Source organism: Capsicum annuum, chromosome 3 (assembly GCF_002878395.1).
Source record: "Capsicum annuum cultivar UCD-10X-F1 chromosome 3, UCD10Xv1.1, whole genome shotgun sequence".
NCBI lineage: Eukaryota > Viridiplantae > Streptophyta > Magnoliopsida > Solanales > Solanaceae > Capsicum > Capsicum annuum.
Window position 1 is genome coordinate 1,183,320 of NC_061113.1, and position 25,575 is coordinate 1,208,894.

A 25,575-nucleotide genomic window follows, 5' to 3' on the forward strand; every position below is an offset into this window, starting at 1 on the left:
TAGGAATCAAAGGGAATGACTCGACTAAAAGGTACGTCTTATAAGAATCAGAGGAAATGACTCGACTAAAAAGTACGTCTTCTAGGGGCCAAAGGGAATGGCTTGACTAAAAGGTACATCTTATAGGAATCAAAGGGGATGACTCAACTAAAAGGTACGTCTTCTAGGAGTCAAGGTGAATGACTCGACTAAAAGGTACGTCTTATAGGAATCAAAGGGGATGACTCGACTAAAAGGTACGTCTTATAGGAATCAAAGGGGATAACTCGACTAAAAGCTACGTCTTAAAGGAATCAAAGGGGATGACTCGAAGAAAAGATACGTCTTATAGGAATCAATAGGAAAGACTCGACTAAAAGGTACGTCTTATAGGGGTCAAGGGAAATAACTCAACTAAAAGGTACGTTTTATAGGAATCAAAGGAATGACTCGACTAAAAGGCACGTCTTATAGGAATCACTAGGGATGACTCGACTAAAAGGTACGTCTTATAGGAATCAAAGGGGATGACTCGACTAAAAGGTACGTCTTCTAGGAGTCAAGGTGAATGACTCGACTAAAAGGTACGTCTTCTAGGAATCAAGACTTAAGTTAGGAAATGCATTACCTAAGAAGCAAAATTCGAATTACCCAATCAAGGAAGTGCGTTTCTTTACCAATGTTGTTTGAATTATTAAAACAATGAAGTGCGTCTCCTTACCAAAGCTGCTTGAATCACCAAAACAAGGAAGTGTGTCTCCTAGAGATCTTGAATTATGAGTTTTACCATGGTTTTGATTACCAAACCTGTTCAACAACCTTGCCTATTGCATTTGTTGAGGTTAGAAATTACGGCCTTTGATGTTTAGGCTCTGAAATCCTTGATCTGAATACAACATGTATTCCTATTACATACAAAGAAAACTTGTGAGTTTAAAAACATGGTGGCTAGTTTGTGGCTTTGGATTTTGAGGCAATTGCTCCTGCCCCCGTCACATTTAGCTTTGCTTCCAACCATTAGCATATGTCATTGACTTTTTGTATCATTGACTCAAACTCGGCTTATTAAGAGTGACGCTGAAACAAACACAGTATTTCCGCTTTGTCGTGTTTCTCAAATAAACCCTTTGAACCTTGGTATTTCCATGAGTTCCCCGACTTCTCAGTTGACAAAACTTTCTGCATGCCCTTTTTGGGCTCACAATCATGTATCTTTCATGTGCTAGCTTTTGTCTTGCTTTGTGCAATTAAAGAAGCTGGTAGCCAGTTTTGAAATCTTTTCTCACTTGTTTTGACACGGACTTGACTCAAAGACAAGAAACGAAAAAGAGAATGAAAATTTTTGTTTTGATAACTGAATCAAGAAAGATAAACTTAAAATAAAGAGAAGAAAGAAAAGACAATGAATTTCCCCTTTTAAAATAAAGAAACGAAAAATTCATCTAAAAATGACAGTCAACACTAATGATTATGCCATGCATTTTGGATTAAGCAACTTGATCTTTTCATCCAAACTTTCTACCCATTATTGTTGAGTTAATGTCCTTGAAACTTAGTTGCTTTCTTGGGACAAATGCATTTAAGACCCCATTCGGCTAGTGGCGTCTTTAAGGGTTTTCGCCAACAAGCTTCTTTTATTTTCTCTCGGCTCAATATCGCCTTATGGTGCCCGTGAGGGTTTTCACCAATAAGACTCTCTTATTTATATTTCTCTCAACTTACCATCTCCTTATGGTGCCCGTAAGGGTTTTACCAATAACACTCTCTCATTTTTATTTCTCTCTTGATTCCCTATGTTGAGGAAGACAAATAGTTCCCAAATGCATCATTATATCCCTTGCATGCTCAGCCTTAACATCCTCAAAGATTGATCTGAAGGTCTTTCTTTGGTTGTAACTTAATTTTTGGATAAGGTTAAAAAGAAAGGATGACATGGGGCCCAAACGACACTTGAAGTGGGGTAGGACTTACAACTTTTGGAATCGACTCAAACAATGAGGATTAACTCATGCCCCAATTTCTTTTGACTGGGTGACTCTAAATTGTTTATTTGGTTGGACCGAGCCCTGAGTAGGGCAGCCTACGTATCTCACCCCCGAGAGAGGAGAATCAGGTCATGCGTAGTTCTGGCAGCTTGATTCTGATTCTTTTTCTTTTCTTTTATTGACACTTTTCTTTTGGGGATTTTTCTGACTCTATTTTTCTTGACACTCTTTTTTTTTGGACACATTTTTTCTCTTTTTTTTTTGAACTTTTTTGACTATTGTTTTGCTCGACACTTTTCTTTCAAGCTTTGCTAACTATATTGATTCCAAAAGAGGTGTATGAAAGAAAATAAGACTAAAGCTCAAATGGGGTAAGCAAAGGATGACACAATGTTTGGCTAGCAGAATGAAATGCCTTCATCATATCAATCTTTGAAAATGCAAGTACATATCATGCAATATGAAAGTGAAAGATGAAGATCTTTTGACATCTTTTACAGCATTAACTTTGACTGAGTCTGTGCATCACTATTTCTTCTGTGTTTATATGGCATACAACTCCACTTTTGTTGCATATTCCTCACATTGAATGACATGATTTTGTGGAGCTGATTTTCTTTTTGTTCACGCGGCCACTATTTGATCTAATTGAGACATGTCTTTCAATTGATGACCAAGTTATTCTTGTGATTCTCAAAATAAGTTCCTTAATTTTCAGGAAAGGCTTCAACTTGTCACCAAATGCCTCAGCACTCTATCTATTTTCTCAGATACTTTATTTTCCTAATTTTAACTCTCTGATCCAATGCTTCCTGATCAAGTGGATTTTAAGATCTGGCTGAAAATTTTGCTAGCATGTCATATCACGAAGAATCAACATAAAATGTACTATGTAAAGAAAACAAACAAACAACACAAATTTAAAACATAAAAGAAAAGGGGACACTCCATTTAATAAAAATGAAAGATAGAAGCATTTGAACATAAACGACAAAGGGACAAAACAAGATAGATCCTGAACTACAACCCTGAAATAATTCGAAAAACAAAAAAGAAGACAAAATAAACTACCAAGCCTCTTCCTAGTAGGGAGATGAGTGAATTCTTAATTGCTCAGCCTGACAACTTAGCCGCTGGTTTGCATATCAGCATGACTAGAGCTTCTCTTACTATCAATGTTCTACACCATAATTGATCCATCATGAATCATCTTTTCAATTTTTATTTTCAAATCTCGACAATCTTCAATACTATGACCCTGAGCCTCAGAATGATACGTACATCGTGCGTTAGGATCAAAATTTCTTGAACGCCGATTAAGGATGTGCCCAAGGAGATAAGTGATCATTCCCTCCTGTACCAATCTCTAAAATAAAGTAGAATATGACTCTCCAATTGGTGTAAAGCTATTTCTCGACTTCTGCCTCATTTCATTGTCTGGCTTGGATAGAAAATCTGGCTTAGAAGGGTTTTGGCATGTTTGTGGAGTTAGAGGATGACTCTGAGGCATTGGGGTATGCCATTGTGGGTAAGATAAGGGTTGAACATGTGGTTGTACATTATACACTGGATATGGATGTGGAGGAACAGAGTATAATGGATTTTAGGAGTGACTATGTGGAGCCTGGGCATAAACTTGAGCTTGAGCCTGAGATCGACGATGACGTGGTCTTCTTGACCTTTCTTGCTGTCCAACTATAATTGCAGATGCATCTTCCTCATTCTTTTTCTCCCCAACACTTCCTGAACCCTTTTGAATTACTCGAGTAGTCTCTTTCAATGTTGCAAAACTCACAATGTGACCAGTCTTAATTCCCTCTTCTATCATCTCCGCCATTTTAAGGACCTCAATGAAGCTTGCCGAATGCAGGTAACAAGTGTTGATAATATGTTTCATCTTGCGCTTGAATAAAAACCTCTACTATTTTTCTTTCTTTCATTGGCAGTTTTACTCTAGCATCTTGTTCGCGCCATCTGATTTCATAATCCCTGAAACGTTCAGTATTTTTCTTTGTTATACTAGTTAGGGATTTTTCGTCAGGGATTAACTCCACATTGTATTGAAATTGTTGCACAAATTCATTAGCTAGTTTATCCCAACTAATCCATTTGTCAATGTCTTGGTCAACAAACCATTCTAAAGCTAGACCTGAAAGACTCTCACCGAAATATGCCATGAGTAATTCTTCCTTCACTTCAGCGACCCTTAACTGGTTGCAATAGCATCTCAAATGTGCTACAGGATCTCCATGTCTATCATACTTCTCAAACTTCGGCATTTTAAAACCAAGAAGAAGATGTACACCAGGAAACATGCACAGATCTTTATATGAGACACTTTTGTACCCCCCAAGTCCTTGCAAGTTTTTCATAGTCAGTTCCAAACTTCTCAATTTTCTGGCTATTTTCTCTTGTTCTTCTGTCATAACAAACTTCTCAGTGTTAGGAGGAAATTCAGGCGGTTGAGGGCAATCGTAAGGACCAGTCGACTTAAATGTAGGCTCGAGAGCATAATGCTGATCACTAAAAATATTCAATGCAGACTCTCTTATAGAGTAGGGAGGCACAACTTGCGGATGAACATCAAAAGTAGGAGGTGGGGGTGGTGCCGCAAAAGCATGAACAGCAGCTGAAGCCGAGTATGTGGTAGTCTTGGATTGGGGAGTGAGGAAATGAACATTGGAAGTGGTTGGATATTGTTGCCCCGGAGTCGATCTTGATGCATGTTGTGGCATATCAACAAAAATGGGAAATTGTGCATTTGACACGGGAGGCAAGCTAGAAAGATATTCCAATTATCAGCGGGAACTGGAAGAGGCGACAACCCATTAGCCCAAGCTTGATGCATTTCTATTATTTGCCGCCTTAATTTCCAAATCTCTTCATTATCTCCTACATTCTCATTCCCCGAACTCCCTATCTGATTAGTGACAACTAACTCGGTATCCTTGTTGGCCATAACTTCCTCTATGACTTGGAGCAATATGGAGGACCAGCCAAAATGCCACAAACCAACCACCTTAAACTAACTGGACAAGAGATAGCAAATGGTTAGAGTTCAACAGTTTTTTTTTAAAACCTCTCTTTTTTTCTTGAAAAGATCACCGAACCCAAGAAGGGCGCCTACATATCTCGCCCCCGAAAGGGGAGAATCGAGTGTGCATAGTTTGTGAAGTTTTGCCAAAATGGCCAATTAAACTCTTTTTTTCTTTCTTGAAACAAAGTGTCAAAAGAATTGACGAAAATCTTTTTGCATTTTTTTTAGGTTTAAATCTCTATACAAAATGAAACCTGCGATTACCAAAGAAAAATCTTTTTGGGTTTTCGATTTTTGAATTTCATGTGGAAAATGAAACTTGAACCTATTAAAGGAAAATCTTTTTTTAGTTTTCTTTTAAAGACGTATATGAAACGCCTACTCTAAATAGAGAGTGAAGAAATATTTTTAGATTTTTTAAATAAGATCCCCGAACCAACAATAGGCTGCCAACGTATCTCACTCCCGAAAGAGGAGAATCAGGGGTGCGTAGTTCGTCCAGATTGGACAATTAATGATTAAATAACGGATTGCACCCTAACTTGAGACATGACCAAAGACATGCGATGAATAACATAAATTTTTTTTTTTGAGTTTTCAATTTGACACTTCACATAAAAATGACACCAACAGCTATGAAAGAAAATCTTTTTGGTATTGTCGTTATGTAAAATGTACAAAACTTCTATCACCTTTTTTGAATTTTTCTTTTATAAAAAAAATCCTAAAAAAAATCTTTTTGGAGTTTACGAATTGTGAATGCTTGCTAAATGAAACAAAAGGAAAATCTTTTTGATGTTTTATTTTTTTTATTATTATTATTATTTTTAAAAAAAAATGAGTGCAAAAAGTAAAAAAAATCTTGCTTTTTTTAAAAAAATTTTGAATCGTGGAAAACAAAAGCCATAAAGAACCTAAAAACTACGAAACTCTTTTTTGATTCACCTTTTCTCTTTTTTTAAACACTTTCCTGTCTACACACTTTACTTCTAACACATGTTTTCCCCAAATCGGTCCGTCAAATGACCACGTTACCCTCAAAGATGCAACATTTAGCACGTATGGATGCCTTAGATGTGAGTCTCCTACAAAGGGCCAAGTGGGCCCTGCTAGGTCTTCAATATGATGTACTTAAGCATGACCTAAAGGCTGACCTACGCTGGGGTTCACTAACAAGGCCGTTCGAGGGAGCATATAGTCGATAGTGGCTGCTTAGCTTTCCACCTACTTCATACATCCAATGGATCCCCTCCTAAAATAAAGGTGACTCAATTAGAGTTCGTGCGCACGATGTACGCTCCGAGACTTGTTGCGGAAAGAATGACTCAGGTTATGCACATGATGTCAGATATAAAAGCGGTAACACAGACAAAATCACAAACAATGCTTATACACTCGTAATGCCAAACAAAGCCGATACGACTCCAAAAAAGCTCAGATTCTGAAATTTTCCCCAGCAGAGTCGCCAGAGCTGTCACACTCTTTTTTCAACCCCAAAAGATTAATTTTTAGTTTCGAAAGGTTTTTATTATTAAAGTGACAAAGATGAAAATTTGTTTCGAAAAGGACTTTTAACAATCAAAACTCAGAGTCGCCACTTGGCATAAATTGGGTGTGCCAAGTCACCCATGGATATCCTTTTTCAAAATGGTTTTGACACCTTAATGCTAGTTTGCCAACAGAGATTCCGGCTAAGGAATTCTGTTGACCGAGGGAAAGGTGTTAGGCACCCCTCGATCCCGTGGTTTGACCATGGTCGCTTGGCAGAGCGTATCGGCTAACTTGACATTACAAATGCATAAACCACACAAAGCACGCAAAAACAATCACTCAAGCAAACAAAATAAAATAATCTAAAATATAATGTCCAGTCCAATTATACAGTCCCGAAAAATGAAAAATGCAAAAATGTAAACCTATTCTATTCTAAAATAATCCTAAACTACTCCTATGCTTTACCCGACGCCTCGGACCTTCATCACGGATGTCCTCTGAATACAAAATACCTCGAGCCGTTCCCCGGATAAAAATAATACAAGTACTTCGGGGCATTCCCTGGCCAAATGATACAAGTGATCCCTAAGCAATATAGCCAAGAACCATTCAATCACACAAATCGAATATTCCATCAATCCACAATCCCTAAATTCGCCTACCCGACCTATGTTTCCTATCAAGATTTTGATTTAAAATGATTCTATCAAATTCATACTTAATCCGAATTAAATAAAATGACAACGGTCCAAAATTTAACTCCATTCAACATTTTAACAACTTCTTATTCCCACCCCGAAATCCTTTTTCAACCAAAAACTAACACATGCTTTGACTATCAACTTAATTTTTCAACTCGGAATCCAATATAAACAACATAGACCCAACGACAATTAAAGCATGATAATCATACGAATTTAACGTGAATAACATCAAACATTCACCAACTCATCCAATTTCAAACATGCCCAATTCAACAAATTACGATAAAGATGAGAGAATGAGTTAAAGAAAATGGACCTTCCGATAATCAATTTTGGTGGGTAATAATATTAAAGAAGACCCGCACTTGAAATCTCAAATAGAAAACCTCGATTGCGATGAATCCAACTCGGTATAGAGAAAAACTAATCCAAAATAGAGCACGAAGAACTGACTAACACAAATCCAAACGCAGTACCCAACATTGAATGGTGTTGAAACCAATTTCGGATGAACAAAAAAGGGTAAGGTTACTGTTGTTCACCTGAGGGTCGTGAATCGATCCAGACAAGTTCCAAACCAGCAAGAATAAACTCAATTCGACCTCCTAAATTTATAATTTCGAACAGAACTACGAACACAAAACTCCAATACACGACAGAGCCAAAGGACAGTATACCCGAGCTTCGGTGAGCTCAGGTGGCGGCAAAGAAGATGAATCGAGGTAGATTTCGGTTACTTTTGACGTTTACCAACCGGGTTTGCCTGGAAATAAAAAAAATGATGAGAGAGAAAAAATGGAGATTTTGGAATTGGAACGAGGGAACGATGAACCTAACTGATCCCGGCAAAATTTAGCCGAAAAATCTCGAAGAAATTGACCGGAACTCCCTCGAAGCTCTCTTCATTTTTCAGTTTACTCACCTTATACGCATGTGATTTCGTGCATAGATCTGCAAGAAAGATGTGTGAGCTATTGGAATGGTGAGGAAGTTGTCCGTTAATGGTGAGGTTAATGGTGTATTGTGTAGAAGAGAAATATGGAGATGATGATGTGGGTTTGTATATTGTTGTTGTATATGAGGTGTGAATCTGTGTGTTTCTTGTTCCCTATGTGTGTATGTATATATGAAAGGTGATAGTGTGAGGGGTCACGTGGGTGGGTAGTGGGGTAGGGTGTGGGGTGGTGATGTGTTGTCCAAAATTGATAGGAGGAGTGGTTAATTTTGTTACCAAAAGAATAATTGAGGATTAAGTTTGTTAGTGGGTTTGTTATTATTATTTTTTTTAGTATTTTTGTGGGGTATAATCACATGGGTAATGGTGTATGATAAAGTGAGGTAAAAATGAATAAAATTGATATCGGGGAGGGACAAACTTAGGTGTCTACAATGCTTTTAAAATTTGATTAATTTTTCATGAATATATTCTTAAAACATTCTCGTTCGATTCGTTTTTTTGTCATTTTTGACATATTAAGATTGTTTTCATATTTTACCTTTAATATTAATAATTTTTTTCTTCAAATTAATTTCAAAGACAATAGTAAACATCATTTAATAAATATATTATAATAAAATAGCTATTTTAATTGACGGGCGAGTAACTAAAAGGGAATGGAGAGAGTATACACTCCACGCTTTTTATCACTTTATTATTTTTTTTTTAAAGATTCACGTTAACTAAAGCTTTTGTCATTTTTCAGTTGAAACTGAAGGGATATATCAACATCAAATATTATTATTATATTATTAATAGTTAGGTTCTCATTTTACCAACTCTACGTATACTATATATGTCGGCATGTTGTCGCCTTCCTGTTTTTGCAATGATAAATGATGATGCATAAAGTGTTACGTACAAATGTTGAATGTTGATCAGGAGCGGTTCAACCCTTTAGGTGAAAAGGCGGCCGCCTAAGAACCCAAAATTTGAGGGGCCTATTTTTGTTTAGTAATAATAAATTACAAATTTTAAGAAATATATTAAATACTATTTATAGAAAAAAGAAAAATTTTATATAAAAAAATAAAACGCAAGACCTCCGTTTGATTTTTGCCTTAGGCCATAAATTTGCTTGAGCCTCCCCTGATTCTGATGATGACATTCTACGCTTAATAAAAAAATAAAAAACTAAAAAGTTACTTATATTCGGTTTCATGTATGCTAAGACATACTATATGATTAATTAGAATAGCGTTTGGTTATAAATTTTAGTAGTAGATTTTAAAAAAAAAATTCTTTAAATATTTGTTTGATCATGAAAAATTAATCAAATTTTAAAAGCATAGATCAAATTAATTTTTAATGGATCAAAAAATTGGGTGGATTCTTTTTAATGGATAAAAAAAAAATTTTAAAGAAAATTATTTTATTTTATTTTTTAAATAAAAAATGACGTGGCCCTCTAATAAGCTGTCACGTGGCAAGACTGTTTTTAAAAACCGGTTGTTAAAAAGTAATGGCATGGATGAGCCAGTTTTGTAACGGGGATGGCATGAATGAGCCCAACTTTTAACGGATGGCATAAATGAGTCATTTCTGATAGTTCAGGCATATTTGAGCCTTTTCCCATCTTTATTCATACGCTAATGGAGAATATATAGGTGCTAATACATCACCTAGTCCTAAAGTAATACAACAACTAATTACAATCCTAAAGTTATACAATAACTAATTACAGCTGTACAAGTAGATAGCTATGAAATAATTATTATTCTCGTATATCTCTTTTAGTTATCTCATCTGCTACAATGTATTGTCCTTTTCTTCTTTCATTTACTTGACAGATCACTATTGAAATCTTTCTTTCTTTCTTTTTCGTGTAAAGCATCTAGTTCCCCTAAATTATGATCAAATTTGCTACGACGCATTCACACTTCATGGGTCCTATTATCCCGAACTAAATTTTAGCATATTTTTGTCGACCTTTTAGCTGACGTGATACCTTTTTAGTTGACGTGGGCCTCCTTTTTGTAATATCGGCATAAAAGGGTGACAAAATATGCTAAAATTGAGTTTGGAGGGTAATATAAGACCTGTGAAGTTGAAGTGTGTCGTAGCAATTTTGGACATAATTCGGGGTTATTTCTTTTTCAGTAAGCAAGAATACAAAATATCTCTAAGGCATCAATAATGCTGATGATGGAGTGTTTTCAAGGGACCTACCTCTACTTTCCAGCTACTACAATTTTCACCCTTTTCCCTTAGTGCTATCTGCTTTCTCAGCAGCAATAATGCAGACCTCGTAATTAAAGACTCCAGAATATTATTCATTGATTGTTGTCCGGAATATTATTCATCCACTCACTGTAAATTCAACTATAATCTCTGTTGGTCTAAGTAGACGTTTGCTCCTTTTAAGGATTGGATCAGAAAATTGAAGATACAAAACAGGCGAAAGAGATCAAAAAGACAAAATTTCATGACTTTAGCTGATCGACTGCATTTGCAATTCTCGGTGCTGGTTTCACTTGTTATCTGTAAGTCAACTTCTCCATAAATTATTAGATCGCATTCTTTGCAATACTGTATTTAAGTTTATTCATCATATTACTGAGGCGTGGTATTACGAAAAGAGGGAAGCAGCACAGTCTATACATCCAAACTTTGTATTCATAAAAGTACAGTACAAAATAATATGATACGATACGAAACTATTTACAAACAAGCTATTAATCTAGTTCCCTGTCAATACACCAACACTACTAGAAACCGAGACTTTTCTTACCACGAATCAATGGGAAATTGCGTTATGAAACTTGGTTTTCTCACCGAACCAGCTCACTGGGAAAACATACGGTGGGAAACAGATTCTCATTGAAACATTGGGAAGCTTCTTAATTTTTTGGTCTGAAAACACTACTATGTTTTCTTTTGTCACTAATTCAATCAAAATATCTTTGAAAAAAGCCACTGAACATTTTCCAATGGAAATTTCAATGGAAAAATAGTGATTTTCTATAGTAATGTAACATAGTAAAATGGGGAAGGATGAAACATTTGGTGTTCAATCCAAAGGTTTAAAAATAAAAATTATTTCATTACACACTGTGAATATTGTTTTAATTATTAAGAAGTTAAAGTGTTAATTTTTATTTAGTTTTTCTCCATTTCAGAGCCATCAGAAACTACCTCTCTATCTTACAAAGGACGGGGTAAGGTTTACGTAATCATACCTTCCCCATACCGATTACACTGGATATTTTGTTGTTGTTGTTGTTCTTTTTCAGAACCATGAACTACATGAAAAAATGATGAAAATAGGATTCCATTCATAGTACAATCAAATATGAGAGTACAGTTTTCTATGTAAAATAACAACATTATAGTATAAGGGACAAAGATGTCCTCTTTTAAAGGCTGAATAGCATGCGTTGAACGATAAATAGGAAAATTAACACAAGAGAATTATGTTTTACAATTCAAAACCTCTGGGAAAGATTGTGCAATTTCTCATAACACAAGCATTAACATAGCTTCTATGAGTAGAGATATTATTGATCTTAATGAAACTAATACTGTAAGATTTTGTGAACTTGCAGGAATTTTCTACTTTATATGCGGAAGATGGCTCAAAATGAAATCGAGGAAATGTTAGATCAGCTAAGAAGGATCAAGAGTGGAGGTGATCTATATAGCTTCAAGATTGATCAATATGAGAAACTTGAAATGGATCTAAGATTGTTGAGAACCTTTATAAAGTATCATCATGTGCCTGATTACACAGTCATACTCACAAAGACTGCAAATATGATGGTGGAAATGCTTCGCTGGGATTTTGTTGGAATTCCCAACCTTAATCTGGAAAAGCTAGAATCACCTTTGTTGGAATTCACTAAAGGTGATACCAGTTTAAGTTACAATTCTGAGTTGAATGGTTCTGATCTGTCGGAATATATGGATCGCCTCGGAGAGAATCTAAATGATGTACTGAAGTACCACAGGGAATGGGAAAGGTCTTCGCTTGAAAAAAATCAATTTATAAAGAAAATGGAAATAGTTCAAAAGAAAATGAGATTTTGGAGATACTTGTATGCCACAGAGATAAATGGTTACGTTAACCATGAGAAGTTGGAATATTTGGAGACTCAACTTCAGTTCATGGCTAACAACGTGGGACAATTTTGTCTTGCTGTTTTAGTTGACGTTGCTGAGTCTGAAGATGATATCTTCAATAAACCTCCCTATCTATTATGTTTGATTGTGTTAGTGAAACTGGAAATGAAGAAGATTTTTCTTGGTGAACTACAGGCTTCAAAGTTTACTCAATCAAAAATTTTCAAGGACAAGAAATTACCAGAAGGATTTTCACATCATCTCCACAGTTTGCTGATGTATCTTAAAAACAAAAAGCTCGAGAACTTTCCTAATATCGTTGCTGAAAATATTGATCTGGCAATAGATTTCTTGTTGGTTTTCCTTGATGCTGATGTATCAAATCATGTTAATAATGCTAACTGGTTGAATGAAATTATGGAAAAGGTTGCAGCTATAGCATCTGATATTCTATATGTGATTCAAAAGCTTCTTCCTAGATCTATAAATAAAGATGACACTAGCAAAATAGATATTTGCTCGATGCAGATACTGGAGAAAACTAAAGATCTGAAGGCACCAGTGGAGTCATACTACAAATCCTTAAAATTCATTCCATCTCAGTTCCGCGCTGTTTGTGGACTGAGATTTCTAGATTCTCTTGTAAGTAAATTGAATGAGATGTTGAAATCTAAATCAGATTTAGATTTCATGATGAAACTTCTTTTTGATAATTTGGAGAGAGAGTTATCATCTCTTACATCCATTTTAGAGGAGGAGTTATCTTTATCATCCATATTCAGAGATGTCGCAAAGGTGCACCATGAACATGAGATTCTTAAAGATTTTCAGAGGCGTACTATCAGTTTGGCATATGAAGCTGAAGTTTCCATTGATTCTATTCTTGTTCAGTATAATGTGTTTTGGCATATTTTTTGCTCACTTCCTACAATCTTAAAAGAGATCAAGCAAATTAATGCAAAGGTGACTGAGATGTGGTCGGCAGACGTCGCTCTTAAGTATCACTATGTGGTAGAGCCATCTAAACATCTGCCAAGTCAACATAGCAATCCAGTGAGTGATGATGATGAGATAGTGGGTTTTGAGATAGCACCAGAAAACTAATTCGGCATCTGACTCGAGGGACAAGTGAGCTAGATGTCATCCCGATTGTTGGGATGGGGGGACAAGGGAAAACGACTATCGCTAGAAAGGTGTATGATAAGGACATGATTGTTTCTCGCTTCGATGTTCAAGCGTGGTGCATTATTTCCCAATCATATAACCTGATAGAGCTATTACAAGATATTTTTAGTCAAGTTACCGGTTCAAAGGATAACTGGGATAAGGAAGACATCCTCTCTGACAAGTTGAGGAAAAACCTAATAGGAAAGAGATATCTCATTGTCCTGGATGATATGTGGGATTGTATGGCATGGGATGACTTAAGCCTTTGTTTCCCTGATGGTGGAAATAGAAGCAGAGTTGTAGTAACAACTCGACTTGATAAAGTGGGTGAACACGTTAAGTGCTTTACTGATCTTAATTTCCTTCCATTCCTCACACCAGATGAGAGTTGCAAATTGTTGCAGAAAAAAGTGTTTCAAAAAGAAGATTACCCCCCTGAACTACAAGATGTAAGTCTAGCAGTTGCAGAAAAATGCAAAGGACTACCTCTAGTGATTATTTTGGTAGCTGGAATAATCAAAAGGAATAAAATGGAAGCCTCTTGGTGGCATGAGGTTAAAGATGCTCTAGTTGAATATCTTGATCATGAGTCTGTAGAATAGTCTTTCAACTATGCAATTAAGTTATGATAACTTACCTGATTACTTAAAGCCTTGCCTACTTTACATGGGGATGTTCCCGGAGGATGCAAGAATTCCAGTGTCTAAATTGATAAGTCTATGGATTGCGGAAGGCTTTGTGCAGAACATTGAATCTGGGAGACTGAAGGAAGAGATTGCTGAAGATTACTTGATGGATCTCATTAGCAGTAACGTGGTAATGGTTTCAAGGAGAAGATATAATGGTAAAGTCAAATACTGTCAGGTTCATGATGTAGTGCTTCACTTTTGCTTGGAGAAGAGCAGACAGGAAAATTTTATGCTGGCAGTGAAGAGGCATCATATTCAGTTTCAACCTTCTGAATGGAAGGGAAATCGAGAGAGCTTCAGTTTCAGTAAAGAGCTTTCCAAATTTACATCTCTGGCTTCTAAAAAATGGAAGCCTTTCCACCAACACTTGAGGTCAACTATAACGACAAACCGCACAAATTCTGAATGGAATCCCTTCCGTCAGGTTAGTGAAGTGAGATTTCTTAAGGTCTTGGATTTGAGTTCTTTTTCTGTGAGAGCTTTGTCGTCAGATACATTGAAACCACTAATTCACCTGAAGTACCTCGCAGTTAAGGCAGATAAATTCCATTTTAATCCAGAACCACATCTGCCACATCTTGAAACTTTAATTGTGAGTTCTTATACCCAGTCTCCATCGTTACCAGCATCTTTTTTGAAAATGAAAAAATTAAGGCATGTTGAGATTTATTACGCTGAGCTTGATTTGGAATTTGATAAGCAGGGGACCTTTGAAGAATCCTCCAAATTGGAAAATTTGAGGATACTAAGGGGGGTTAAATATCATGCTGATAGGGTGAATGTGTTATTACGGAGGTGTCTCAATCTTCATGAACTTCAAATCTCTTTTAAGGCCCATAATTTGTTTGCATGTATCAGTCTCAAATTGGAGAGTCTTACCCAGCTTCGCCTTTCCTTTGACAGTGTCCTTCTATCGGGGTTACACTTGCCTTCAAATTTAAAGAAGTTGGTACTATTCAAAATTCCTATAGAAAATGTGATGTCCTTCATTGCAAGACTACCATGCCTGGAGTATTTCCAATTACGGGAACTGCCTACTTATCTCACTCTCAACAGAATTTGGTACCTTGAAGATATCAAGTTCCTTAAACTTAAGCACTTGAAACTGGTGGACTTAGGTATCTCAAGGTGGGAAGCCTCAGAAGACTCATTTCCCCAGCTTGAAACGCTTATTATAAAAACGTGCAGTGAGCTCATGGAGATTCCTTTTAGCTTTGCAGATATTACAACACTGAAACAGATTAAGTTGATGTACTGCAACAGATCTCTGAAGGATTCAGCTGAGAAAATTAAGAAGGAAGTCGAGGAGAATGAAGGATGCGACCGTATAAACCTCATCACTATCGGAGTAAGTAGAAACAAACTCCTATCTGCTGTTTTTGACTATCTACGTGCCTCTAATGTGCAAACAATATGTTTAATACAGTGAGGAGAGTTATCACTGGCAACTGTGAGTCAACCATGTGCCCATAACCACAACAATCATTGTAATAACCTTTTAGTGAGGGGTAAATGGGTAATTTGGTCAAATTATTACTATTAAGAGAAATTAAAAGGAGTGAGTCACACCCACTCTTGTTCACATGTTAAGTTGCAGAGAAGTAGAATATTACGGTTTTTTTAATCCCTTTATTGCTGGGAAGAAAAACAAGAAGTTTATGGTGAAATTTGGGAGAGTTGAAAGGCGAAAATAGAGATTTTGAACCACTTTTGCTGTTGTTTGGAGTGATTTTAGCCTTCAGGAAATGGTCTCACGAATTCATTATGGTTGTATATCCACGTATTATGTCGAATCTGTATATAATTGATATTGTTATTTAATATTTTATTTAGATTGATCCTATTGGTCGTTGTATGTTAATGTTCTACACATTGCAAAGTTGGAAAAAATTTTATTAGCGAGGTAAGTGAGACTTTAAGCTTTGATTCTTGCTTTTCAAATCTGATTTATAAAAATTATGTTTTTCTACCTAGTCCATGTGTTGGGATAAACGTGAACTTGGTAGAATTGGTGGCATTTGACTAGCTGTGGACTGTGGATATGTATGTTGAGAAGTGTACTAGGAATTATTTAGTGGTGAAATATGAGGTGATGTTGGGGCGTTGAACATATTTTCTTTGCTCCCGTTATAGTCTGTAGGGGCATAAATAGCTGTCGTAATATGTTAGAGGCATTACTTATGTTACCGTAATATGTTAGGAGCTTGTACATGCTGCCGTAGTAGACTTTTGGGGTATTATATATGCTGTTGTGGACTTGTCGGGGTGCTAGGCTGATCACCTTCATTGCCGTTTATGACAAGCCGTGAGAGTTGATTGAGCTGAGATACAGAGTGGCTTTTTGAACTTCCAGTGGAATCTTATTGAGCACCACTTTATAAGAGATATTGTGTGCATATTATTTATATATTTTTTTGTGCATTGTATTTTCTAACACTTGTTCCAGAGGTATTAAAGTAGCAGGTCGAGGATCTTACTGAGCTATATTTATATATAGCTCACTCCTTATTTACATGTCTACAGATGCCATTGTGGGTTGAGAGATGACGATTTGTACGTGTGAGTTCCATTGTTGAGGTGAGACTTCCCATTGTTCGTGGAGGTTTTCATTCAACTTTAGATCTTTTTAGATTATGTTTTTTTTTCGTTGGGTTTACATGCCCGAAAGTTGAACTCATGTAACTCTATTTAGATGCTCCATGATCTTAGTGTGGAATTTGGGCTAGAGGTTTATTATTTAAAGTATTGTTTTTTCCATAATTCGTTATACAATAACTTGTTGGATAATTACTGCACGTTTAATGGGTATTTCATGCATTTAGAGTGCATATGTTTTTATCTCATTGTTTATAGACATTGTGAATATAAGGAAAATTGGTTCTCCCGGATTGTGGTGTTAGAGAGAGTCGATCACGCCTAGGGGTTAATTTGGGACGTGACAATCATATTGTTCCTTTCTTTTTATTTCTAACTAGCATAGTACCCTCGCTATGCACGAAAAGTTTTCCAAAATAAAAATTATAAGAATTTATTAATACCTTTTTTTGCTAGATCATATTAAGTTACTCCCATCTTAAATTAAAGTAAAATTTATATTATGTGCAATAAAATTTAGACTTTATTCATGAATCGATAAAATTATTTATTAACTTTTACCATCATCTTTAAAATTATGTGTTTTTTAATCAAAAGTACTACAACTCCTATAGTTTAGTATAATCTAAGTTCAACTTTCTCTGCATAATACATCACTTCAAGCCATTAAATAACTATCACGCTTAATAAATAATATTATACATTAATATATATTCTAAATTTTAATATTAAATTTAATTGATAAATGTGTTAAAACAATAGTTGGATATAACAAATTTGGATTTAAAAGAAATAGATTGCGGCGGAGATGGATTTATCCATAGCTTAGTTTGATACCAACAACTACGAACAGAGTAGACATCTGTTTGAAATAATATTTAGAATCTGAAAACAAAAATAATTTTTGAATAAATCTGTTATGTATTATAGTTTGAAATATTTGTACCTCTGAATTTTTGAGCCTTCATAAATTGAAGAACCACAATCAAAGGTTCATCTGTGGATACACTCAAATAAGGTTGAATTTGATCCACAAGTTCACCCCATAAAGTTGTTGAAAGTATATTCCTCATGTAAGAATAAAGATTTCATTAAATGATTTACATTACTATTTTCAATCTACCATCTATGTGCATTTAATGTTGTAGCTTTAACATAAAGTAAAATAAATTTATATATTGCACATTAGTTAAAGCAATTAGTTAGAAAAGCCTTTTTTTAGACTGAAATTATGTTTTGATTAAGACTTAGATGGAGTTGTAAAGATCTTCACTGGTGTTGTATGTGCATTTATTAAAATGACTGTTTGTTCTCTAATTCTTTTTCATCTGTAATCAATGATCAGTCAATGTAGCAGCGCCAATTGTAATGTAAAAAAGAAATCTAATCAACGATCAGCAGATGTGGTAGTGCCACAAATTGTAATGTAAAAAAGAAAATAAGGCATACTTATCATCTTCTAGCACAATATTTATAAATACACTTGTTAGGAAAACCAGTTGAAGTTTTGATGATGAACATAGTGAATGAAACAGGTTCCACAACATGTTCCATGCAACATGTTCCACACAAGTGAATCTACTACTGTCGATTGATTAGCATGAATATCCTACAAGGCGGACAGGATGTTAGAGCAAAGCTGTTTACAAGTCAAGCTAATAAAGAAGAAACAAGTTCAAATCCAAAAGAATGAAGGCAATCCAAGTCAAGATAGGAAGGACATCAAGGCAGTCCAATTCAAACTAGGAAACAAGGAAAGGCAGCAGAAACTAAAAGACGAAAAAGGCAATCCAATTCAAGTAAGGAAAGGAGATCAACTGAAGGTTTCAATTAGGGTTGCTATAAAAACAAGAAAAAAAATCAAAGTAGTGAGGAAAAAAAAAAGAGATAGTTAACAATCAAGAAATCAAGTACGTCCAGTTGAAGAAGAACCTAATCTATACTTCTTAAGTCGTAGATCAGTTGTAATAGGTTGGTTCTTTTAATTGTAAAGAGTCATAGTTCTTGTTCTCAGTGATCTATAAACTGAGATAGAAGTATTTGTCTTCAAGTTGGGGAACTCGAAGACTTGGGAACACTTATCTTGGGTGAGATTTGTGTTTTTGTAGTGATAGGAATTAGAAGTTTTAACTCCGGAGTTACAAGAAGACTTGTAATTGTTTGATTGTTGAGGCTCAAGAGTTTTTAGTGAAGTTGGGTTTAAATCCAATAGAGGTACAGGTCGTAGTTTTTTACACCTTTCTTGAGCCGAGTGTTTTTCACGTAAGAATACTGTGTTCAGTTTTGTCTTCTGTGAACTGCGTTTACATACCTGTTCCACAGATAGGCAAACAATAGAATTGAGAAATAAGTAGGGCTCATACTCTAACAAGTGGTATCAGAGCGGGTTCTCTTAAATAAGGCTAGCACCTAAGAAAAGATCAACATGATGAATTCCACACCTCCTACTGGTCACAGTGAAGGACAATCAACTACTAGACCTCCACTCTTTGATGACACTCACTTTATCTGGTGGAAAGAAAGGATGGAGATGTTCATTCAAGGAGAAGATTATGAGTTATGGGATGGGATCACTGAAGGTCCTACTATTCCAATGAAGTTAGTTGATGGAGAACAATTAAAAAATGTGAGAAGTGAGTTTACCCCGATGACTTGTTGGCCTTGAAGAAAAATGCAAAGGCAAAAAATATCCTGGTTTGTGGCTTAGGACCAGCTGAATATAACAGGATATCAACCTGCACTACTGCTAAACAGATTTGGGATGCATTGGTGAATGCTCATGAAGGCACTTCTCAGGTAAAAAAATTCAAGATTTCTCTCTTTTTTACTGAGTATGAGGCTTTCAAAATGAAGGAGAAGGAATCCCTGCATGAGATTATTACAAGGCTTACCACCCTAATCAATGAACTTACTTCCCTAGGAAAAGTAATTTCTGAGGAAGAACAAGTTGAGAAGGTATTAAGAGTATTACCTAAGTCAAAATGAAATGTTAAGGTAACAGCAATCAGGGAAGCAAACAAGGATCTTGCTGGAATGACCTTGGATGAGCTAGTTGGAAACCTTAGAACTTATGAGATGGAAGTTGATGGAACCAAAGAACAAGCACATCCTGAAAAAGTCTTGGCATTAAAGGCTTTTGACAGTGATGAAGAAATTGAGCTTGATAAGGAGCAAGTTGCCTTCATAATCAAAAACTTCAGCAAATTCTTCAAGAAGAAGAAAGAAACAGGTGTTAAGAGACGATCCAATGACAATCCAAATGGTTGTTACAAGTGTGGCAAAACTGATCACCAGATCGAGACTATCCAGTCTGGGAAATAGAATAGAAGAAGGAAAGGGCAGAGAAGGAATCTAAAGAAAAGGCAAAAATAAAAGAACAACATGCAATGATAGCATCCTGGGGATCTGATTCAGATGAAGATGAAGTTGATGAAACTGCATTTATGGCTTTTGGAGATTCAAACTCAGATGAAGAAGAAAATGATTCTGAGGTAAGTATACTTGATCTTAAAGAAAAACTGCAACTATTTTCAAAATCAAAACTTGTTTCTCTAATAAGTGCCCTGATTGATGATTTTCAAGAGTTAACCTCTAATAGGAATGAATTGTTCAACAGTTTGGCAAGCCTAAAATTTGATCTCATTGGTTTGAAGGCTTACACAGGAACTGTTGACAAAGAAAACAGCTCTCTTAAGAACCAGATTACAGAACTAGAAATTTCAAACAATGGTCTTAAATCTGAAGTCCTCAAACTAACTTTAGCTAATAATGGAAAAAGGCCCATGAGTAAGGATCAAGAACATTCTGAACTTAAGGCAATTAGTTACAAACAAGAATGCTATGATTTAACTGAAAAATAAACAAGCTGAATCAAGAAGTTTCAACACAAAAACTTGATCTTGAAAGGGCAAATAGGTGGACAAATTCCTCAAGAATTGTCCATAAGCTGGGTGAAAGAAAGTATAATGAAACAGCTGGATTGGGATTCCACAAAAATTTTGATGTAACCCAAGATTTGTGCTATATCTGTGGTAACCTTGGACATCCCACTACTGAATGCCTAGTAGCTACAAAAAGCAGATCCAATAGTCAAAACCTGGCATGGAGAGTTTCTCAGACCAAAAGGAACAAATCCAGTTGTGGTTAGAGAAACAGGTTAAGCTGCATGTTGCCCACATAGACTAAAAGAAATTTGATTCATCCTTTCACTCATAAAATAGGACCCAAGTTAGTCTGGGTTCCTAAGTCTAACCATTGATTTCTTTTGCAGGAGAAAGTGAAAGAAAGAAAAAAACACTGGTACTTAGATAGTGCTTGCTCAAGACACATGACTGGTGATAAGAAAAAGTTTTTTTCACTCTCCAAAATAGATGGAGGAGGAGTCTCGTTTGGTGATGGAAAAAAAGGGAATCATTACTAGAGTAGGAAAGATTGGCTCATCTGAATCAAAAGCATTGGAAGATGTCTATCTTGTTGAGGGACTAAAGCACAACCTGCTGAGTATTTCACAGTTATGTGACAAAGGTAATAAAGTTATTTTTACTCCTGCAGGGGTCAAAGTCAAAAGGATGGAAACCAAAGAAGTGGTGCTCACTGCAAAGAGATACAGAAATGTATACAAAGTCGATATTATGGCATTACTGGGATCTGAGATGACCTGTCTAAGTGTTATAGAAAATGATCCCCTCCTTTGGCACAGAAGACTTGGTCATGCAAGTCTAAAACAATTAGACATACTTTCTTCTAAACACATGGTATTGGGATAACCCAAAACCAAGTTTAAAAAGAAAAAGTTATGCAGTTCATGTGTAAAGGGGAAGCAGGTAAGATCTTCGTTTAAGTCAAAGAACCATGTTAGCACTACCAAGTGTCTTGACCTGGTTCATATAGACTTATGTGGACCCATGAAAGTTCAAAGCATAGGTGGAAAAAGGTGTGTTTTTGTTATTATTGATGATTATCCCAGATTCATGTGGACATAGTTTCTAGCCTCTAAGGAAGATGCCTTTGGTGCTTTTGAAATCTTAATTAAGAAAATTGAAAAGAAACTGGGCTCTTCTTTAGTTTCCATAAGGTCTTACCATGGTACAGAATTTGAGAATGTAAAGTTCTTAGAATTTTGTTCAGCTAATGGTGTAGATTATAACTTCTCAGCTCCCAGAACTTCACAACAAAATGGAGTGATGGAAAGGAAAAATAGAACCTTGGAAGACATGGCTAGAACAATGATGCTTGCAGCTAACATTGCTTAAAGTCTATGGGCTGAGGCAATGAGTACTGCTGCATACATCATAAATAGATGCATGATCAGGCCTCCCTATGAATTACTAAGAAGAAGAAAGCCAAATATTTCTCACTTTAAAACTTTTGGTTGTAAATGTTTTATTCACAATAATGGAAAGGATAATTTAGGAAAATTTGATGCTAAAAGTGATGAGGGAATCTTTCTAGGATACTCACTTAATAGTAAACCTTATAGGGTTCTAAACAAATGAACTAACTATGTTGAAGAAAGCATGCATGTAATCTGTGATGAATCCTGTGTTAAGACTAACCTGCAGGAAGGAAGTGACACTGAGGAAAGGTAATATCATCTGGTTCATCCACTGAAGCTATCAAACATGGAGACACCTTGATAGGGGGAACTGAAGCTAAAGTCGCAGTGACAGGGGGAACTGAGCCTCAAAATAGCCCCACTCAGAACATCAGCAATAATCCTGGAAGCTCACCAGGGTTGATCCCAAAAGGATATAAGTATCAAAGATCATATCCTATTGAGAATGTACTTTCTGATATTACATTTGGGATTACCACAAGGTCTGGATTGAGAAATATGTGTGCCTTCAAGGCATTTCTATCAGAAATTGAACCAAAAAAGGTAACTAAAGCATTGCTTGATGCTGACTGGATCATAGCCATGCAGGAAGAGTTGAATCAGTTTGAGAGAAGTAAAGTCTGGCACTTAGTTCCTCTTCCATAAGATAGATCAATATTTGGGATGAAGTGGGTCTACAGAAACAAAGTTGATGAGCATGAAACAGTCACAAGAAACAAGGCAAGATTGATGGTCCAGGGATACAATCAGAAAGAAGGAATTGACTTCGATGAGACTTTTGCACCTGTAGCTAGACTTGAAGCTATAAGACTACTTGTTGCCTTTGCTGCCTACATGGAGTTTATCCTTTATCAGATGAATGTAAAGAGTGCATTCCTAAATGGCATTCTCAAGGAGGAGGTGTATGTTAAAAAACCTCCAAGTTTTGAAAGCAAAGAATTTTCTGATTATGTATACAGATTGGACAAAGCCTTGTATGGATTGAAATAAGCTCCAAGAGTTTAGTATGAAAGATTGTTAAAATTCCTGTTGGAACATGGTCATACCAGAGGTAAAATTGACAATACTCTTTTCTTGAAATCAAATGGGAAGGACTTATTAATTGTGCAAATATATGTGGATGATATTATTTTTGACTCAACAAATATAAGTATGACCCATGAATTTGCCAAACTCATGAGTAGTGAATTTGAGATGAGCATGATGGGGGAGCTGAATTATTTCTTGGGCTTACAAATAAAGCAGTCAGCTTCTGGTACAATGATTCAACAACAAAAGTATGCTAAAAATCTTCTTAAAAGGTTCTCCATGGAGGAAGCAAAAGAGATCAGCACTCCTATTGCCACTGCTACGAAATTAGACTTGGATGAAGCAAGATCAGATGTTGAGCAAAAATTGTATAGAGGAATGATTGATTCATTATTATATCTCACAGCAAGCAGGCCTGATATTGTGTTTAGTGTAGGACTGTGTGCTAGATTCCAAGCAAAACCAAAAGAATCCCATTTAAAATCTGTGAAAAGAATTCTCAGATATTTGAAAGGAACCACTGATCTTGGATTGTGGTACTCTAAAGGTAGCAACTTTAATTTGGTAGGATACTCAGATGCTGATTATGCAGGCTACTTGGTGGACAGGAAAAGCACTACTAGTATGGCACACTTTCTTGGATCATGTTTGATTACATGGTCCACTAAGAAGCAAAATTCAGTAGCTTTGTCAACTGCTGAAGCTGAATATGTTGCTGCAGGTTCTTGTTGTGGTCAATTGCTATGGATTAAGCAACAACTTAAGGACTTTGGTATTGTTGTAAGGTGTGTTCCCATTTTTTGTGATAACACAAGTGCCATAAACATAGCCAAAAATCTTGTTCAACATAAAAGAACTAAGCATATTGATATTAGACATCACTTTCTTAGAGACAATGTTGAAAAAGGTCTTATATCAATCATGTTTTATTCTACTGAGGAACAAATTGTTGACATCTTCACTAAGGCTTTGAGTAGAGAAGATTTTGAAAATAATAGGTTAGCCTTGGGGATGATTAAACTTGCATAAGTCTCCCTCAATGCTTGATTAGAATAGGTTGTTTTATAAGTGAGTGTTGATTAATTCAATCTCACACATTAAAAAGTGTATCCTAAGTCCAAAAATTAGAATATGTTGACTCATGATTATGTTGATTTTGCAGAAAAGCTAGAACATATGAGGCAATTGTAACTAATTCTTTCAGGTATGACTAAATTTATCTTCCAGTACCTTACTAAGAAATAAGTTATTTACATGGTCCCTTCAGTTCCATTTAAACCGCCAAAAATAAGGGGATCTTCTCCATTTTAAAAGCTGCTCATTCCTTTCCCATCAGTTCAGATTTCTCAATCATTACTCCTCCTCCATATACAGTTCACCGCCCTTTCAGCTTTCACTAAAAGTTTTCCTTTAAATAAGCCCCCTAAGTCCCTTTTAACTCCATTCTCAAAATCAAGAAAATTATTTTGTTCCATTATGGCCTTTCCTTCATCCTCTTCATCTTCATCATCCAAAAACCCTACCAAAAACCTCATAAAATCCACTATCCTCCACCCAAACATCACTTTACCTTCCATCATTCCTCCGCAAATCTCCCACGAATTGACCAACTTCACTGCATTCCATCATCTCCAAAATCCCTTCTCCAAAATTCCTTCACCTTCTTCAACCTTCACAAAACCCCTTCTCCTTCCTCCATCCATCCTACTCAACATTGTTGAAATTGATGAAAACTCTAGTGACAGAGACGACCTTCCCATAGCAGACTTGATTCCCAAAAAATCCAGACCTCAACCACAGAGAAAACCCACTTCTATGTCTGTTAATAATACAGTTCCTTGGAAACCCTCTCCAACTGTCTCTACACTTCGAACTCCTCACACTAGAGAAAAGAAAAAGCGTGAAGATGCTTCCTTGACTGAAGCACTTCAAGCAAGCAAAAAGAAATGGGTAACCATTTCTGATCCCTCATCGCCTCGTGCATCATCCCTAGATATTCTTCTTCGCTCAGTCAAGAAGAATAAGACTATCATGGCTAAAACTACTAAAGTTTTTCCATCTCACAAAACCTCTCTAAAATCTGCACCCAAGAAATCCACCTCTAAGTCCACTCCAAAGGTCAAGGCTCCCACATCCTCAAAAGCTTCACCTTCTAAGGTCTCTTCCATATCAAAGAAACATGTCAGTAAACCTGTTCCCTCTGATTGTTCTGACTCTGAGTACCATCCAGACACCACTGCTGAGTTGGACTCTGACTATGAGGGTTCTGTACCATCTTCTTATCAAGATACTCCTGAAGCTCATAATATTTACTTCCAAAAACGCCAATTAGCTAGAGGGAGAGTTATCAGTGGGTTTGGAGGAGCTGATATGCACACTTTGAAGAGAAAACTAGAGTCCCAAGTATGGTCTCTTTTGTTTCTTCAGGGAGATATTCAGAGGAAATTTGGCAAACCTGAAGTCTATGAGTTCTATACAAATAGGATGGGCATAAGTGAGTTGTTT

General features: G+C 36.0%; 1 protein-coding gene and 1 long non-coding RNA gene across 2 annotated transcripts; one reads left to right on the forward strand and one right to left on the reverse strand.

Moving 5' to 3' along the window:
- Positions 1-7,504: 7,504 nt before the first annotated feature.
- LOC124896935 lies at positions 7,505-8,499 on the reverse strand. Its single transcript, XR_007053294.1, has 2 exons — positions 8,037-8,499; positions 7,505-7,962 (listed from the first exon to the last, which is right to left on the reverse strand). It is a non-coding gene; the product is annotated as an uncharacterized LOC124896935 (long non-coding RNA).
- A 1,843-nt stretch (positions 8,500-10,342) lies between these two features.
- On the forward strand, positions 10,343-16,949 carry LOC107864463 (putative late blight resistance protein homolog R1A-3). The gene is given in 5 exon segments (XM_016710823.2): positions 10,343-10,679; positions 11,742-13,336; positions 13,339-14,020; positions 14,022-15,459; positions 16,635-16,949. Coding segments are annotated over 4 exon segments (3,723 nt in total). The 5' UTR covers positions 10,343-10,679; positions 11,742-11,757; the 3' UTR covers positions 16,659-16,949.
- Positions 16,950-25,575: the final 8,626 nt, after the last annotated feature.